We start from the raw sequence: 19,971 nt of genomic DNA, 5'->3' as shown, positions 1-19,971 counted from the left end.
CTTAAATAAAGGACCAACTAATTATTTTTAATGAAAATTCAATACTGCTCCAGCAGCTGGAGTTTCACTTCTTTATATTGGAATGCCTCTACTATATAGGGATCTTTCAGTTTCTCCAAGTCAAATCTGATGGAGGGTTCTTGGTGTTTCGCTTGTTATTTAACCTCGATAGTGGTGAAGACTAAATCATGGTCACTGCCCATGTCTGCGCCAGGAATCGTTCTTGTGTTCTCCTTGTTGAAACTAGACTTGAACATTGAGGTTCCAGTATGAAGTCGATCTGGTTTTGTACTTGCCCGTTTGAAGCATATCATGTTGCTGTTCTGGATGGTTTATATGGGTGCAGCGTGTTGACCAGTGTGTGATGCTGGTTTCTAGCAAACTCAAGAAGTCTCAGCCCTCTGTCATTGGTCTCGCCCATGACAAATCGCATTAGACGATGAGAATGTCTTTCTTCGGGATCTGGGCTATGATGCAATCTTTCTCTTCATAAAACTTGTTGATTCCCTCGTCGACGTAGTCTGATGTTGGTGCGTAAACCTGGATGATGGTGATAAGAGGTCTCGCTGAGATACGGCTGGAGATCAGTTTGCTGGAGACTGGGGTACAACTGATGACGCTGTTGACTATATTTTTCCTAACGATGAAAGCAACCGCATGGCAATGTTTGGAATCTTCTCCGCTAAACAATATTGTGTGCTCTTATCTGTCTCCAAAGCCTAGCCACCTGACCTCTGCTAGTCCGATGATGTCCCAGTGGTTACGCTTCAGCTAGTATATCAGTTCCTGGATCTTTCCGTATGCATGGAGTGTTCTTGCGTCCCATGTTCCTATAGTTGTTCTCGATGTTGCCAACGTGATCGATGGATTGGCTGCAGTAGTTAACATGTCGCCTAAACCCTAGAGACTGGAAATGGTGCGCGCGTTCATTTTTAATCCGGGCCCCGACTGATCCGGCTTGGTGTTCTTTTGTCTTGTTCTATTCATTTCATTTAAGTTGGCTTGAGCTTATCTTGGCGGCGCCCGTCCTCTCTCCAAGAACTTGCAGCTGGTAGTGCGAGACTTACCAGGCCCCTCACTTCGTTTTGCACGCAAGCAGAAGCGGTTACCAGGGTTATCAGGGTGTGCTTGTGTCAAGATCCCGGAACCAGAAGTGAGAGTTTGGTTTCATGTGAGAATAAGTTGAGTTCTAAGAGGGTTAAGATTAAAGCATTTTGTAATACATTACGTATATGCGTAAGTTTCGGTAGTGTTTGGTCGCCTTTTATGTTCAGTTTGAACATTTTACATTATTATAAACTATTAATTTGCTCATATTGGAAAGTGCCAGTAATAATAAACGGTCAAACGGAGTTAATGTAAATAATGCAGGCGGGTTTTGTAGATTTTGGGACAATGCCATAACTTTTTCTTCTAATTTTAGCTTTCGTGTGTGCAACCTCGCTTTTGGTCAAATAACTAGATATGGTCTAAACTAAATTTCTGCTGATATTTTTAAATTATAGAAAATATTTCTAAGATGAATAAATATGAATACACATGAATATTTATTTAGCAAAGTTCAGATATCACTTTACAAATTTCTATTGAGAAATCATATACAATAATATACCACAATTCTTGAGGCGATGACATGCCTTATAATCGGGAATTATTTCACATTGGAAATTGTATATGCCAATACAACGGCAATGTACTTAAAATGACACTCCATTGCGATGAAACTCAAAATCGGTATTTACACAGATGTACAAGACAACGATCATGTAAACCTACTACTACTATTCCTCCTCCTCCTCCTCCTCCTACTACTACTACTACTACTAGTATTTATACCTGTCATTCAAATAATATTTTATTCATTATATTCTTTTGTTTTCTCTAAGCAAATAACCATAATTGACTTGTCATATATTGAATATATTAAATTGAGAAATGTCCACAATTATATGAATAGTTAAAGATGTTTCTAATGAATACAGAATGTATGTACACGATTACTTATAGTTAAACAATTATAGCCACAATACCTACATTGGTCCCGCCTATTGGCTTTGGGCGTCCTTGCGTTGATCAATGGTCAGCCTGGCTGAATACGGACACACCGGACTCTGGTGATGGCGACAGAGAGGTTTGTATTACAAACAATTCATTGGGTGATCAGTCTTTAAGTTTTAACATAAACATTTTAACAAGATTGAAGTTAATAATATTGTTGTTAAGTGGCGCACTATTGGCTAATGGTTCAATCTTGATATTGCACTTGTATTTACGGTTGGAAATAATTTAAGTTGGTGTTGTTTTAATTTCTGTTAATGTTGATGGCGTTGATTATGCAACCCATGCGTGCACAAGTATGTGATCAAGAAATTTATTTGAAAAACCGTCGTTATTATGCGTAACCCATTGAAGTTGAACATCACTCGACATGGATATTCCGACGGGTATTTTATGTCTATTCTTAACGCATATGTTAAAAGGGATTATGTGTAAGATTAATGTAAATCATTACATTTTTACTATAATTTTGATTTGTCTTTAATAAAACAGATGCGATGTATTTTTAAACAATCCTTATACAAATATGTGCATATGGCACTGTTGAAACAACAATATGTGCCTTCCTAAATATTAGCGATTATTTATAACGCAATTAAGAACGATTATTTCAACACTAAGTTTATAGAAGAAGCGTTAAATAAAAAATTAAGCAATGCGATTGGCTTTGATAATTATGCAAATAAAAGGGTAAATAAGGAATACCATTGTTAGTGTTATAAGAAAATAAGAAACCCATGTTATTAACATATTAGTAAAACAGGTTTCTTTACTGTAAACTATACTGAAGGCATAAATTGAATGTTAATGGAAAGAAGACTCGTTTATAAATCCGCTACTTTTATTACAGATCTTATAACTATATCATTTGCATACATATAGAAACTGATATATGCGTCACTTTAATAATATTTCAAGCTAATACTTTGATCCTATGTGAAGACACAGACACGATTAAACGTGTGGTTTTGATTACTTTAGTCTTGGAGTTGTCAAGAAAAAGATGCCTTCTGTCCAACTGGCACCATCACCGCTGTTGACTGCCAGACTATAGACGGTATCCCTGTCTACAATACTTGCGAAAATGTGCAATGTTCCATACAAAATGGTTCCGTATGTCTGAAGTATTCAAGGTCTTGCAGTGACTACCAGATCCGATACTACTGCTCTACATGTTCGACATGTAACTAGTTCGTATATTTTATGTTAAAATTGACGGTTGATATATACGTATATATAACAAGTAATAATCGTGAAGAAGGTTGTAAACAAAACAAAATATTTTTAACAGGTTTGCTATTAGCAAAATGCAAAATGTTTTCATCACGTTTATATTACAGTTTAAATAAGTGATCAACACATGCTGATACTAGTGGAGTTATTTTAACAACATCTAAACATGTTTTATTCAAGGTCCGTTTCGCATCAGACCTATGTCATCCATTCAAATACCGCAAGTCTCGACAAGACCTCCTGCAGTTACGGGTACGATACTAACATTCTGCATACGTGTTGTGGGTGGTTTCATGCCCAATCGGTACAACATAAAAACTGTCGTTTCAAGTACAATCCATTCATATTCATTAAAATATATTAATTATTAACCGTATTTAAACAGTATCTATTGAGCAATACATAAAACAAACATGCAATGCTTCCCTTAGACTTTTTATATCTAAAGCTGTTTACCTCCATGACGAGCCTTATCTTGGCTTGTGCGAAAGGCATACCTTTGTTCAGGCTGTTGACTTCACCGTGGTGATGAAACTATTGGGTGATACTTAAAGCCTCTATAACGCTCAAAATCAACGAAATTTTCGTAAAGTATTTCGTAAAAATAAAGTTAAAACCAAAACAATCATTATTCCTTATAGCAATAGCCACAATTTCAACGCTAGATGTGGTATGATTACATAGATTTTTGTAGATACAAAATGCTCGTTTTATTTATTTGTGACACAATTAATTCCATTTTAATTTCCCGCGAATATATCTATTCATACGACACACGAACACCATATACCTGTTTATGTGTCGTATGAATAGATATCGTTGCGGGATATTAAAATGGAATTAAATATGCAAAACAATAATAAAAACGAGCAATTTGTATCTACGAACATCTATTTTACCAGACCACATCTGGCGTTGAAATTTTGGCGATTGCCATACGGGACACTGATTTTTAATTGGTTAAGTTTATTTTACGAAATACAATATTGTAAGAAATTTTCGTTGATTTTGAGTAGTAATGTTACTTTAAAACTGCGTTCGAGCTATTTCTTCACACACGATATTGCTAATTGGTCGATAGTAATAACTGTGTGCACGCTGATTACTAAACCATGCGGATGCATACTCTTAGTACTGTTTCATCGGCAACCACGACGTTATTATTTTGCGATACCTAAAACTGCGTAAACAGTGTTCACTAGACCCACGACGATGTTTCTGTAAGGCAATCCTTACAAATGTGCAAACGCTGTTGACTAGTCAATGACTAAAATGCTACTCTTATGCGCGTTACTAACTGGGTAAAAACCTTAACCGAATAATGCGGATTTATGCGATCCAATGAGAAAAATCAAGCGTAGAAAACGTTACCCGATTAAAAATAATGTATTGTAATGTATTTTCTTTTGTTCTATTTCGTCACATGAAATGAGATTTTTGAGGCTTACACTGGAGCAATTAAATTCGTATTTTCCGCATAACTTTGGTAACAAGAAAATGTTTATCGGACCATAACGGTTGTTTTCTTGGCGATATTCACAACTGTATACAGCTTGCGTAATAGACCGTGACGATGCTACTCTAGGCTTATACGTATTGATATGTACAAGCGTTTGAACATACCATGATACTGCTACTCTTGGTTGATACGTATTACTGTGTACAAGCTGTTTAATGTTGACGCAACTCTCGGCTGATACTTATTATCGTGTAAAAGCTGTTTAACAGACAATTAAAACGCTTCCCTTGGTTGAAACGTATTATCGTGTACAAGCTATTTAACAGACAATGATGATGCTACTCTTGGTTAATACGCACTGATATATACAAGATGTTTGACAGACCATGAATATGTTACTGATGTTACTCTTGGATGAAACGTATTGAAGCTTACAAGCTATATAGAAGACCCCAATGAGGCTTCTCTTTTGATACACTTATAACAATTGATGTAAATTTTGAACTTCACTCATTAAAAGTATCATTTACGCACATGTATTTAAATGATTCTATATTTTAAATGCTTCGTGTTACGTTCGTCAAAAGTATAAGTGTTGATAATGTGGCATAACAAATTATTCAAATATATTAAATCATGGATCAAGAACCAAAAATCAAAAGATATAATAATCGCGATGTTTAAAATATTTGGGTATGTGCCTTTTTTGTTATGAAGACTTACACTGAAAGAATAGGAAATACACATGGACGCAAATTTGAATTAAATACCTCATAACTCGACAATAACTCTATATAGTATCGGTACGAAATTGACCGACAAAACGTGTCGATCAGGTATTTAGTGAAAATGGTTTTCTGTGGAATATTAACGACGTGTTTACATCATTTAATCATGTTTCTTTCATCCTTCAATAAACACATTTCGCAAACAAAATGACGTAGAGAATCGCATACGTCGAGTGTTTTATTTCGTAGTCTAAATATACATTATCTTAATTTAAGCATGTTATCACAAAACATAAGGTATCGTTTTAGAGCCTGCTCCTGAAGTAGCCAATACAACTTACAATAATGCCGCAGCAAAGCTTGTGACCCCAGCGCACCAGTCTCTGACAGATACCTGCAATCCCTTACAACTGGGCGTTGTTGTCGGACTCGTCTCGCTGATATGGTTCATTATCATCATCATCACATGCGTATATTTTAAAGTCGTACGAAAGAAGTGAGTGGACCCTATATTTTATATGTTCTTGAAAAACAACGTATATATTCATTTTATTAACATCTTACAGACCTTTCATGAACATCTTAAATGGCCTTAAAGGGGCCTTTTCACAGAATTTGGCATTTTTTTAACTTATTCATTAAATGCTTTATATTGATAAATGTAAACATTGGATCATAAAAGCTCCAGTAAAAAATCAAGAAAAAAATTTAAAAAAGGAAAAGAACATTGCCCGGAGCAGGTTTCGAACCAGTGACCCCTGGAGTCCTGCCAGAGTCCTGAAGTAAAAACGCTTTTGCCTACTGAGCTATTCCGCCGAGTACACATTCTTGACGTATTTTATACCTTATATAAGCAATCTTCGTAGTTTCACAAAATTTAACGACAAAAACAGAACTCTCCAAATTATTCAATCGTTTCGCGTTGCAACGCTTTATAATTTTTAGGTTTTAAAATCGTCAAAAGATGCATATAATGGCTATATTAGAGCATGGTTAATGTTCAGTATTACTGTTTCCTCACAAATATCATAACTAAAACGAAAACTTACGAATCTGAAACAACTTTTTTCAATTTTGTCAATTTACCAAAGCGTGAAAAGATCCTTTTAAAGAGTATCTCATATGTTTTTGATGAACATCTTACAAGTCTTTCATTAACGTCTTTGAAGGTATTTGATGAAAATAATACATTTCATTGATTAACATATTATATGTTTTGATGAACTAATAAGGTGTCGTTGATGAACATATTATACATTTCTTTGATTAATGTTGTATGTCTTATATGTCTTAGATGAGAATCGTATAGTTTTGTGATGACCTATTATATACATTTGATGTAACTAATAGATTCAATCAATTTATTTCAAGTACTGCGTTATTAATGTTGTAATATGTTTAAGTATTTGTTTGTTTGCATTATTTTAATGTTGATTCAAATATTAGTTAATCGGTTTTAAGATTACTTTTTAACCATGATGATTTCTCGAGAAAATCGAACAAACAGATAAGTGTCGAAAATATAGTTTTGTTCTTATGAACACGTGCGATAACTGTGTCTTTCTAAAACTACATGCATGTTTTGATAACGTGTTAGTGTAGTGAGATTGATATTTTATATCCAATGATTTTTGTTTCCTTTATATTTATGTTACAGCAAGATCGAAGACAAGAGCTTTCCAAGTTCTTAATTCCTTCACATGAAAACAACGCTTGATATCATCTTTGCGTTTGGATAGTATAGAGCACCACCAGCCGATAAACTGGACATATTTCAATTATATATCCTTTATTTAAGTACTTATTTATTTCCTAATTTGAATAAGAATAAATTCGCCCTCATCAATATTTGTGTTACGCATCAAATAACAAACCTAGGTTTCTGTTTCTTCTTTTTCTAACATCAGAACTAAAGTTAGGAAATAAATACAACTCATTTTATAGTGGACTATAGGTTTTGTTGCAGGTATTTATTGCCATAACGCATATTTTAAGCGTTGCTCATTAGACGTGTTTATTTCGATTTCAACTATACAACAATATACAAAGTTCATATCGTCTTGGGAACTTAATGGTTTAGATCTGCCTGGACATCTATCGTATATATCTTATGATTTCTCACACGGAGAAGAAGAACCGCTTCATGCTTGGGAAACACACGCACACGCCGTCACACAAACGCACACATTCACACACACATTAGCATTAATCGGAAAGTTACTAGTATTGCCGTTATAACGTCAAGGCTTGCATGTAAAAGTTTTGGACATGCTTTAACGACACTATATTATGATATCAAAAACATCCTCACTTCAAAGGTGACTGGAACGCAGGGTAGTATCAGACGCAGACCAAAACTGGTCAGGCACAATAGGTAGATGAAGCTAAGAAGAGACCAGGAACAGAGGGTTCATACTTCTTGAGTTCGCCAGACGCCACTAACTCAACCTGGCCAGTACTCTGAACCCTGGCATGCTGCACACCGCATTTTGGAGAGTATATAACAAGAAGCGTTCGATAAACAGCAGTACAGAAGCCTTTTTTGTCTGTAGCTTTTTATTAGGCAAGGGACATTTATCAAATACCAATATTAAATCATAGAAATCCATTTGACACTGTCCTTGCATTTAGATGTATCAATAACATGATTAATGGATACATATAAAATGGTTCATTTTTGAAGACCTCACATGAACTCTTTCCATTTCTTCATCGTTAAAATCATGAAGTTCTTTTTAAGAGAATATTATTTGGTCTACGCGAAAGAACCAGTAGAAATTATAAATTATACAATCTTGGGAACCCGCTTAATTTGTGCGATAATACAACAGTATTGATTCAGTACGTACACCAAAGGTATCACACGAATGTAGCGGCATACCACGTCTGAGTATATTTATTTGAGGACTTTTACTTGTTGATTAATGAAGTCAAGTGCCTTACAAAATAACTTAAATATGAACCTATTTTATTACATTGTTATGACACAGGTCATAATCAAATTGTAAATGGTGTTCCGCTATGTAATAACACATCTATAACTAGTTGTTATTAACGCTTTCAATTTGTAGTAATATTATATAGTGGATTTCCAATATTATATAAAACGACAGAAGAAAACAGTCGTATGGTTCGAGTAAATATAAGTAAATATAAGTAAATAGAAATAAATAATACACGCTAAGTAAAAAGTATAATGCCATAGTGTAGATATAGGATAACACGCCATTTACTTATAGGCAAACGGTAGTAAACGTGCTATTAAAGGTAAAGCCATCAACAAAACCCATATTATACTAAGTTTTGACAATGGATCGTTTGTTAGGCAGTTGTAAATCATTAGTAAAATGTTACACTAATTGTTCCACTAATTATCGTCGGAGGCTTTACATATATTTTGAAAAGAAACTAGTACTAACGTTCCTCCATACAATAGTTATCAAAGTGTTTTATGAAGTGCGTAAAAGTCACACAGCATGTTAAATGTACATATTACATTTTATGTTCGCTTTTTTGTTATGCTGTTTTTGATGATCAGACTCATTATAAAATGTTATCCTTAACTTACATGTACATTATCAAATGTTCCATTATTAATTTTGATCATGATGTGATAGTTAACCGTCAAATACTTTTTTACTGTTTGCATTGGTTGACAATGCAAAGGGAAACTTAATGCGTCTCATATTAATGTATATGAAGAATACTTATATATTGATAGTTAAATTAATCAAATCATAATCATCATTGCTACAACAAAATAAAAGTATAAACCTTCCTTCTGATAATATGTGACATACTATTCTATACGCAATCTTTAACAAAATTGATTTTGATTCGATCTCCAAAAAAGGGGATGTCATTTTAATGATAATTTAATAAATGGAAGTACGAAGCTAATTTATTTTGATACTTTCTTTTTTTCATAATCCGCAATTAAGTCTCGTCGACATCGGAGCATTATGTATTGGGAAACATCATTTTACAATATATGTAAAATTCATAATGTTAGCAGATAAAGCAACTATGTAATGGTTTTTGAGTGATGTTAAACTATTTTTATTGTACTGGTATCTAACATTTAGCTAATTATAGAGTGCGGATTTTCAGATCAGAAACAAATTGCATTGTTGTGTCATTTTATTCATGATATCATGTTATTGCAACACAAACAGTTGAGCTATACATATTTGTAGTAATAAAATATATCAGTAGTAATAAATAAATTGTTGCTTTATCTACATGTATGTTATAACGTCATGTACTGTAACAGAAAACACCAATACCCAATATAATCACAACATACAATATTTAAATATAGAGTAACACTAAATTTATACTGCATTAATTGCCTTGAATGCAAAATATAATTAAACTGCAAAATATATATCTAGCTGAAATGTGTCGATTTCGACATGTTTTCTTATTTCATTTCACAAGTGAGTATCACAAAAATATCATTCACAGGGGGCGTAGCTACGAGTAAATGCATATTTTTTATTTGACCACGAATGAAATATTAATGTGATCTTAACCGGAGCTTATATGTGTATGGCTTGAGCAGTATAAATAAATAAAACGCATCAAAAGGCTTACATGATATAATATTGTGGATAATGTTATGAACATAATATGTGCATAACAACGTTATAAATAAGGCCACAAACTGTATAATTCAATATTCCTATATATAAATTATGTCTTTATATTCACTTCTTTATATTTGTAAGGACACCATATGGAGGGGATGATTTAGTTTAAGCGTAGTGAGCTCGCAGCGAAAGGGCGACCTCAAGTCAACACGTCAGCATGACGCTAAGACTTTTGTCACAGCAAGTTTAAGCATACTAAAACATTCACGTCATTAATGTGTATCAAGACAGTACAAGACCTCCTGGCTGCGCCCTGTGGGGACGTGGAACATGGGCATGCTCTGGTTTGAAAAAAGAAGATGATGACGACGATGACAATGATGATCTATGAATTAAACTATTATAAAGCAATGTCAACATATTATATATGTTCACAGTTATATCTGATGCTTATATCCAGTATTTAACGTGAACGAAATGTTACGGCGGATGAACATTTATTCCGTTCGTCTTGCTTTGTACGTACATGTAGGTGTAATTTAAATAAATCGACCGCACATGAACACAGCGGGGTCAAAGCGCGATCATGTTCATAAGTTGAATGAGTTTAAATTGGTATTCCCTCCAAAATAGTGATTTTATGGTAAAACTAGTTATGGTACATGAGTAAGAAATGGAATATTTATATAGGTATGTGATTACAATAATGATAGATATTTATCAGGCGCGAACACTTTGTTATTGTAGCTATCTCTATAGACATAGAAGGTTTTGTTGCCAATTCAGTTTTGATTATTAGCCGAACATTATTTGTTTGCTACATTGGTAAAGCGGTATAATATTTGTTTGAATAATACTATAAATTTGAGTTTTATCAAATAGGTTATGATGACAAATCTATGCAAACAAAAAAGGTTAAGCATGTTTGAAACCTGATTAAGTAAAGCATTTTTTTTCCTTTACGAGGATGTTTTCATTCTTGAACACTACTGAAAACAATACAATCCCATTTAAACTAAATTTAGTCAGATATAAAATGAATAAATCATCTCATTACTTAGTTCCCATAAGTATGCACATTGTATTAATTGAAAAATTATTTATCTTCAATCACATGGGCATGTACAACACACAACAATTTTTAACCGTATAATATAGCATATTCGTCTACAAAAAGTTTCACGAACCTTTGCTATACACATTTTTAAACAAATGTTTAGGTGTTTTCGACTTTAATATATAAATAAAACCGCATTAAGTCGGTATGTAACAACAAAATAAACGAAGCTTTATTACATTTCATGCTGAAAACAACACAAATAAATAAATAACACAGTAAATTCAAAACTTGCAGTTATTAGAAACACCAGCATATCGTATACCGTATAAAAATTAATTTATAAGAGAGTGAAAAGTATTGCGAAGGCTTACTGAATAATAACTTGTTTAAGACGTATGGTTGTTTTCTTATCTTTTTCCAAGTTCAAATTTTGAAATGCACACTAGAAAGTGCATAGTCACTACTAATGCAAACTGATTTTTAAACTAAATACGTTCTTTAACAACATGTCTTTCATATTAAATTACATTTAAAACAATTTAATACAAATCTCTCGTCCTATATTTCATCACCTTAACATAATGGTATATTATTTATAATGCCTAGAGTGGTTCTGTTTGGTCACGCAGTAGAGCAAGGGTGTTCATTCCTTCAACACTTTAGCCTACAAAACGTATTATTTAGAGCTTAATATCAATTGGACACACCTAAATAAGCAAAATGTCAATATTTTAATTATCCAACGGCTCATTTAAAACTATCCGCTATAGAGTCAAATGAAGCATGAATGCAGTATACATCCATTTACCCCAAAGTCTAAGCAATAAGATTGCAACCAATGCTCAAGTGTTACCATGCTGAGCTGATTTAAAGTTGCCAAACAGTTTAAGGGTTGTCATTGAGGCTCGGAGTTGCGCACATACTTAAAGTCGCCAAAAGTGTTCACGGTTTCCTAATGGAATCCGATTCACTTCACAGGAGTAAAATTAGAACTTATCCTTAAAATTACTTCCTTACTTTAAGACATAATCTTTCGGTTCACACTTTTCACATACGCCCGCATATACAATACCCATCCATCTTTAGATATGATATTTTACGTGCACAAATCAAAACACAATATATGTTAGTAAAATCAATGTGTGTGTATATTAAATGAAACGGTCAATAGTCAAAGTTAAACTAAGTCTATTGTTAAAACAATGTACATGAAGTAATGGCGTAGAATATGGGTTAGATCAATCATATTAACTGGATTTATCAACACTAAAGGTCTACTTAAATTGTATGCGGCATAGTTTCAAAAGACTTCAGAGATTGGAGTGCATTTGGAAAAAGTTCACTGAATATGCTTATATAAATGTTTAACATAATTTCAGAAGAACGTGAAAAATAACAATTCGAAATTATACAATGGCAAACAGCACAGAGTATCACAGTCAACCTATTTTCCAACATTAACGCAGTTTCCCTTATATAAATAAAAGTAACAATCGCATGATGACAATTCTTTTTTCATTAAAATAATTGTAAAATTAAATGTAGCACTTAGATTGTTCACAATTTGTTTCGAAGAAAACAGCTTGTGCAGCCAAAAGTAGAAATTGTGGTCTTATAGTGATAAAGCAAGAACATTTTGCTCTACAGAGTAAGATGACCGGGTCGCTACGACATCGTTTAATTTTACAGACCAATTTCTACACTGAAAAAAGCACGGAGTGAAAGATATTATTCCGTGAAATAAAAAATTAAAATAACTAATAGATATATGTCAGTACATTTCAGAATATAAATATGTTTCCCCAATAACTCTGCCTTTATGGTTACAATCTATAAATGGAAAACCTGTATTATGATTTTACCATTTGTCAAATGTCAACCTTCACCATTGCCGTTGTCATCTGGCTCTATAGGAATGACTGTTTCTGACGCAGTGTAATTAGTCTCTTCAACCGGTCGTTTTAAAAGCTCAGGTGTACTCTCCGGGTTCTGTTGCTGGCTTTCTTCTGTGGCAGGACAGGTTCCATTTTGGGGAAAAACATTCACCGTGGTGTCTGCAGAAAACAATTTGCATGTCATTGTTATATTGGGGTGTAAATTAACCTTATTCAAAGATAAAACGTATACATATATTTATATGACAACAGCATGATAAACGGAATAAATCAAACTGAACACGACCAGTTGAGAAGCTTGACATGGATGCACGCAAATATATAAAGCTCCGACTGAGCTAATATTTTGAAAAGGTAAGCAGTACAATTGGGTTTTTACTTTTTGTCAATATATATTCGTAAAAATGCGTTTGTATCAGTACTATAGTCTGATGAGTTGAATTAACCATTTCTACAGTCGAGATTCGTATGAACGGAAGTCAACTCACTTCTAGTATTTACTAAATAGTTTGTACTTTATAAATGTAGTACCAACAAACTATATTTTAATATGCTTGTAAACAGCTGCTTAGTACAATTGCAAAACAATTCTTTGGAGTTTTTTAGTAGCTACTGAACTCACTTATGTGATTATGAATAATTGACCCGACTGAAGTTCCGCCACTACCACGCAGATCTTGAATGTTCGCATCACGTGATGACTTTGGTGAGGAATTTGATCCTTTGTTATTGGTCCTTGTAGATGCCATTTCATCGGAATTCGTCTTTTGCGTCTCTAAGGTAGGTACAAATGATTTTATTGCACCGCCGGTGTTGCTTGCAGGGGAACAGATACCGCTTCCATCATGGTTTTCGTCACTTATGACTATTTCGTCTAGTTTTAAATCTGATTGTTTGTCGGCTGACTTGCGTTTCAAATTGTCAAGTTCTTGTTCTGTTGGGGCGGATGGAAAAACTGGCGTAAGATCTGCTGACCGGTCGATTCCGGACGATTCCATTTGAACAGGTATTTCTGAATGGACACATAACAAGCACGTAATGTAGGTTTAAAAGTATTAAATCATAATATTGTTACATTTTTGTAAGATTCTTATAAGTTGTTTTGTGTAGCAGAGTCGTTTACAAAATACAAAAATGTGCATGACTCATGAGATAAATAGCCTTTAAATTAATCTGGTGACAAATTGGCATATCCCCAAATGAAACAAAATTATGTCACATGTTACAAAACGAGCAAACGCATGCTATATAAATGACCAAAGAAAACGTTCATAATTATTAAACATTAAGTCTATAAATAATCATCAATTCATACTGACGTAATACAACGTGTTCAATTGGCATACTAATATATGTAATGCATATCGAAAAAAATGCGCAGACGAACTTAGACGTATACATGGCCGAGTGGCTCAACGGTCTCGGAATTAAGTTCCTGAGAAATTATTATTTCACTGACTTTGCTGGTGCTTTTTTACAACTTATCCTGCTATTTATTGTTTAAGTGGAGCCCTTTGATGGAATGTTTCAAGCAATACGAAACATCTATTAATACCTCCATCTATTGTATGCTTGTTTAACAATGTTTTTGTATGAAAATCATAGGAAAAGATTAATGAAAAATAATACCATAAATGGAATATTTCAGCATTAGAAACATATAACTTAATAATATTACACGCAACCGCAATTTACTCAATTTGTTTTAAAAGTATTAAAGCCAATATACTAAATTATAGTCACAACATATACATACCATTGTCTTTTGAATCTAGTAGCCGTTGAGTTTCCTTAGTCGACGTTTTCTTCTCACTGTTTTTCCTAAGCCATCGACAACAGCCGGTTCGGATTAGAATAACTACATTTACCACCAAAGACAGCAGAAAACAAACGCCGAGAATGATCGCCAAAATGAGATAATAGTTTGTTGAACCTGAAGCATTGAAAATAAACTTTTGTTCTGATAAATATGTTTCATGTGTATTGATACTATAATCAATATTATTTAGTTTATTATTAACGAAACAAACGGTCTCGCTATTTGTATATCAAACTTACTTTCACATATCGGCAGCGGTCCGCTCCACGTTGAGAATTCGCCACATATAATGGGATCGTCATATAAAGGGGTATAACCGCTGCCGCAAATAACTGTTAACGTGTCATTGAATGGCACGTGGTTTCTGGTGTCTTTAAATTGTCCGTGTTCTGGAGGAGGTGGTACTTGGCATCCTGCAACTGAATATATTTCTAGGGTAAACCTTGATTATGAGTATTATCCGGTTAGGAACAGATGAATGTTGGAAAATGTTCGTATGGAATTTTTTCATGCTAAATACATCTAGTACTCCTTGGTTGTGATTTTAAAGATAAAAACCAATAAAATGTTAAATGTTCATCGTTTAACAATCTGCATTTAACAATTTAATTATTATTTAAATTATTGGAAACATTGTGTTAAATATCAAAGTTCGCATAATATGCTTCTTAAATATAAATTTCTTCGTTTTTCCGGAATATATACCATTTGGTATGATTGACGTTAAGTCGTAATACTGGACCAGCATTCAAATGCGATTTGAACGCTTTTGGTTTTAAAATTTTGTTTTACATACATTATAAAACACTAGGTAAAATAAAGTTATATATATGCATTATATATATATATATATATATATATATATATATATATATATATATATATATATATATATATATATATATATATATATATATATATATAGTGCGTGTTTTACACGCAAATAAGTCATTAACGTGCGATAATGTAGTAGATTCAGCAAAACTGAGAACATCGCGCAATAGCATAACAGTTTAAAATGTGTATGCTGTTTTAGTTGTGCAGCATAAACTTTACCTCGAAGTTCTTTAACCGCTTGTTTATATCGAGTTTCTGAAAATAAATAAACCCCCAAATTCTATTATATTTTTTATATAAAAACACAGATCTACAATGCTGTATTTTTTAATTAGTATAACACGTTTACTAGTTAATGACGGTCGATATCTTATAATACACGTAAAGTGAAATCATATAATTCTTCTTTGGTATCAGCACAATGATGTTCTTGACAAAGTACGACTTTTTACACACACATTCATGTATTTAAAATACACAATCATGTATTAAATATCATAATGAATGTTGTTTACTAGTTTATTCATACATATATAAATGGATGTCATTATATATTAAAAACTTATGTTTAGGTGGTCTGTCTGGTATTGTTTAGAGTGTGGTATATATGATCGGAGTTTTATTTATAATACACTTAAAATTGCAACCAAGTATGTTTCTTACCTTATAGCAAAAAAAACATTACCTTTAAATGATTTTTCCGATACAACTGTTTTGGTAATATTATGAATGAATAAAAACACGCGTATTTATAGCGCGTAATATGTGAAATACTTCAATTGATTAGTACTTGTACCATAACAAAATTCTGTGCAGTTAAACGTTTGCTGTCTGGTAAAACAGTCGGTTTGGATCTCGTCGCAACGCCGACAATGTCTTAACACTATATCACAGAACTGGGCCGGGCTTTCACTAAAACAGAAACCACAGATTGATCTTATATATTTTGAATCCCTGTTATAATACAAGTATTTGTGTTGAAGTACGCATACAGGCGATCTATTTAACAAATAGCCGTCATTTGTATGTGATAAGTTGCTGGAAGTAACACGATCTTGCAACTGCATTGCAATGTTCGCAATTTAATCGAGTAAAAAGACGCATCCTTCATAATTATGTGTTTTCAAAATGACCAAGTTGGAAGGGATCTGTTCCAAAACAAAAGCGCAAATGTGTAATATGTGTTATATATAGTATATAGGACTAGTTTTTAAAACTTATCAGTCTATTTAAATGAAATAGACTCCGGCCAATGTGGTTCAAAGACAAACTCATTCGCAAGTGACGCCAATCGCAAAACTGCATGTTTCTGTATTCGATATAAAAACATCATCTATGTTAAGCATTAAACAATCTTTATGAATAACATTCTGCAATTACTGTGCCCAAATATGGTTTCACATTCTTTGCACACAATGTCATTCGTTCATTATATTAAATCTATAGTAAACGATATTGAACAATAGCCAAGACAATACTTACTAGTTGCAAACGTCCCCATAGCAACCGTACGGATCGGAGTAGTTATTAGCTTGTGTTAACGCAAAACACAAAACAATCCAGACAGCACCTGGTAATAACAATACAAAATAAACACATTCTCAAGATTAAGGAAACCGAAAAGAGAAGCATGCTACGTTATTAAATGCAAAGTTTCCATTTCTCCGCGTACTTTGCTACACTTTTAAACTTGATTTGTTTTGTTAGATTCAATTGTGGCTTATCAACATCTACACAACACTAGACTTGGTACAATTACTAAAAGTAAAACATTAAAATAAATGTTTTTTACATGATATTTAAACAATTACATCATCTTGTTTTCAATCATGTACGTTTTTTGTGAGTTGTAAACGTGGTTTCCCAATCATCGATGACATGGAGCTAAATAAAGAAATCACTGGGATTCCCGGTAGGTGATACACATAGACCGCATAAGGATTTTCGAATTCCTTTCGTACAGCATTAAAAAAAAAGAATAATAAGTATTTCCTGACCTTTATTGTATTTCCTATTGATTGATTAGGATAAAATAAAATGTATGCATGATTCTTATCTACTGCTTGAACACTTAACAAAGCATGGTCTTTTACTATTACCAAATTATTTTTGAGTCAATTCATATGAGAAAAAAAGGATTTCACCAAGATGGTGCTAATCATCATTGACAACAACAAAGACACACACTCAAAATAAAGTAATAGAATCAAGTTTATATTATAAATGCGAACACCAGATTAAAATGCATATGTCGAGCTGTAGACTTTAATTCCTTAACACAGTAACAGCTCGCAGAATTTTCATAATTTATTCAAAATGAACGACACGTTCTACTACTTTTTCATCACTGACACATTTTCAAGAATATATTATTAAATAAGAATTACATCGTATATTGAAGTGCATCCATATTAGTAGTATTCTTGTTACATAAAACAAATTCAATTTACTTACAGATTCTTAGCGTGGTTGCCATTGTTTGCACGTTTGTACTTTTGTTTTTATTTGATTTAAGAACAGTTCCGAATGAATCCGATTAAGACCAATGTATGGTGGCAGATTTCTGCCATATATTTCAGGCGTGTTGGAAAGTGTGAAGGTTGGCAAACGTCATAAGTTGTGTCGTATTCGCGCAATTACATTTTCTATTCTTCAGTGTGTAAGCGTATTTCGGGATTTGAAGGTTGAAAAAAAACAACAGGCAAGAACGATTATTAAATCCATCAGAACTATAAAAGAGCGAAAACTTTCATATTTGTCGTATTGGCGCCCGTTTTGTCGTTCTCGCGGGTGTCTTTTATTATTTGGCGTTCTGTTTTTTTTTATGTGTTAGAGACTCGTTTCAAACCGGAAAAATTAGCAGCATTTTGCTCATTAATAACAGTGAACATTCTCTTTTTGCAAACTCCAAACAGCGATTACCTCAAGGGCATAGAGTAATCGCTGCATTAAATTCTTCCGGATCATATAGCATTATCCGTCTTTATCCGCGCGTAACTGTTTGTAAGTTCGATCATGTACATATTTAGTCTTTTAACATTTCGTTTACTGTCAATAAAAAACGATATTATAACAATAATCAGTTTAACCCTTCAATGATTGAAAGCATATTTGATTGATCGAATTTTAAAATGCCTATCGATATATCATATTTCGAAAATACCATATCCAATTGCTATCGAATTCTCAAACAATGCATTATTTTCTTTGCAGTTTGTTATGAGCAATTTTGCATAAGGCATGAACAAAAATATCAATTCCATATAGGTATCAACATGACAACCGACAATTCATAGAATTTATATTTACTATCCTTTTTTTCCATACAATCAATTAATTACGGAATACCGTTAGTGCCATCGTGGTTACACATTAAATCCATAAGGCGAGAATGCGAGAACGCGAGAGTACGATGACGAGAATGCGACAATACAATGACGACAGTACGACAATACGATGGCGAGAATGCGAGAACGCGATGGCTGTTGATAGATATATGTTATATTGGCATGTAACAGAATGTAACCGGTAGCCAGTCTATTATATGTTGTACAAGGTTTATGTCCCTTTTGTACTCTTCGTAATAAAGTAATCAACATGGTAGCAGCGTAGTGGGAATTTTCTCGCCAGAAAACAGAAAAATAGACACTGTTTCCGACCTTCGATCGAATATTGATCAACGCAAGAAGAAATATGGCAGAATCGTCATTCAGACTGCCTAGTTTGCTGAACGTCACCGACGGCAATGTGACGGAGAACTTCAAGAAGTGGAAGCGGGAATTCGAAGACTACATGACGTCAACCGGATCTGACAAAAAGGACGCTAAGGTGCGTGTCGCAATACTTCTGCACTGTGCAGGACCAAATATCCTTGACATATATGATCAGGCAACGTGGGAAGACCCGGATCACAAAAACGATCCCGTCAAGGTCCTACAAATGATAGAAATCTATTGTAACCCCCGCAAAAATGAAGTTCTTGAATCACACAGATTCTGGTCAACGCCTGCCCAAGAGCCATTTGACACTTTCTTAACTGAGTTGAGAAAACGAGCCTCAACATGCAACTTCAAGGACACTGACAGAATGATCCGTGATAAGATAGTATTTACCACATCAGGTAAATTACAAGAACTATTATTAAGAGAAGATGAGCTTGATTTAAACAAAGCGGTCAAATTATGTCGAGCATATGAACAATCATTGAAACATGTCCAGGAAATAAGAGACAAAGCTGTAAACAAAGTACAGCAAAGTACAGCCAGACCAAAAAAGAACACTGCGAAACCA

General features: G+C 33.5%; 1 protein-coding gene across 2 annotated transcripts; it reads right to left on the bottom strand.

The window, feature by feature from the left end:
* Positions 1-12,384: 12,384 nt before the first annotated feature.
* On the bottom strand, positions 12,385-18,191 carry LOC127863226 (uncharacterized). Of its 2 annotated transcripts, none has more exons than XM_052402607.1 (8): positions 18,136-18,191; positions 17,164-17,251; positions 16,478-16,593; positions 15,901-15,936; positions 15,084-15,263; positions 14,782-14,958; positions 13,648-14,037; positions 12,385-13,184 (listed from the first exon to the last, which is right to left on the bottom strand). In XM_052402607.1, the coding sequence occupies exons 1-8, from the start codon at positions 18,155-18,157 to the stop codon at positions 13,006-13,008; spliced, it is 1,188 nt and encodes a 395-aa protein (XP_052258567.1). In that variant the 5' UTR covers positions 18,158-18,191; the 3' UTR covers positions 12,385-13,005. The 2 variants fall into 2 exon arrangements, with proteins under 2 accessions (XP_052258567.1, XP_052258568.1); XM_052402608.1 differs by having other exon boundaries at positions 13,648-13,959.
* Positions 18,192-19,971: the final 1,780 nt, after the last annotated feature.

This window comes from Dreissena polymorpha, unplaced genomic scaffold, assembly GCF_020536995.1.
Source record: "Dreissena polymorpha isolate Duluth1 unplaced genomic scaffold, UMN_Dpol_1.0 chrUn003, whole genome shotgun sequence".
Lineage (NCBI taxonomy): Eukaryota > Metazoa > Mollusca > Bivalvia > Myida > Dreissenidae > Dreissena > Dreissena polymorpha.
The sequence above is the reverse complement of the archived record's forward strand: the minus strand, read 5'-3'. Positions and strand labels throughout refer to the sequence as shown.

What these genes read in the sequence shown, in the direction of transcription:
- LOC127863226 (XM_052402607.1), bottom strand. Translation starts at nt 18,157, where the DNA reads ATGGCAACCACGCTAAGAATCT. An exon ending in TATGGGGACGTTTGCAACTA is followed by an intron (nt 16,594 to 17,163) that starts GTAAGTATTGTC and finishes TTTCTGTTTTAG; the next exon opens with TGAAAGCCCGGCCCAGTTCT. An exon ending in CTGCACAGAATTTTGTTATG is followed by an intron (nt 15,937 to 16,477) that starts GTACAAGTACTA and finishes ATTTATTTTCAG; the next exon opens with AAACTCGATATAAACAAGCG.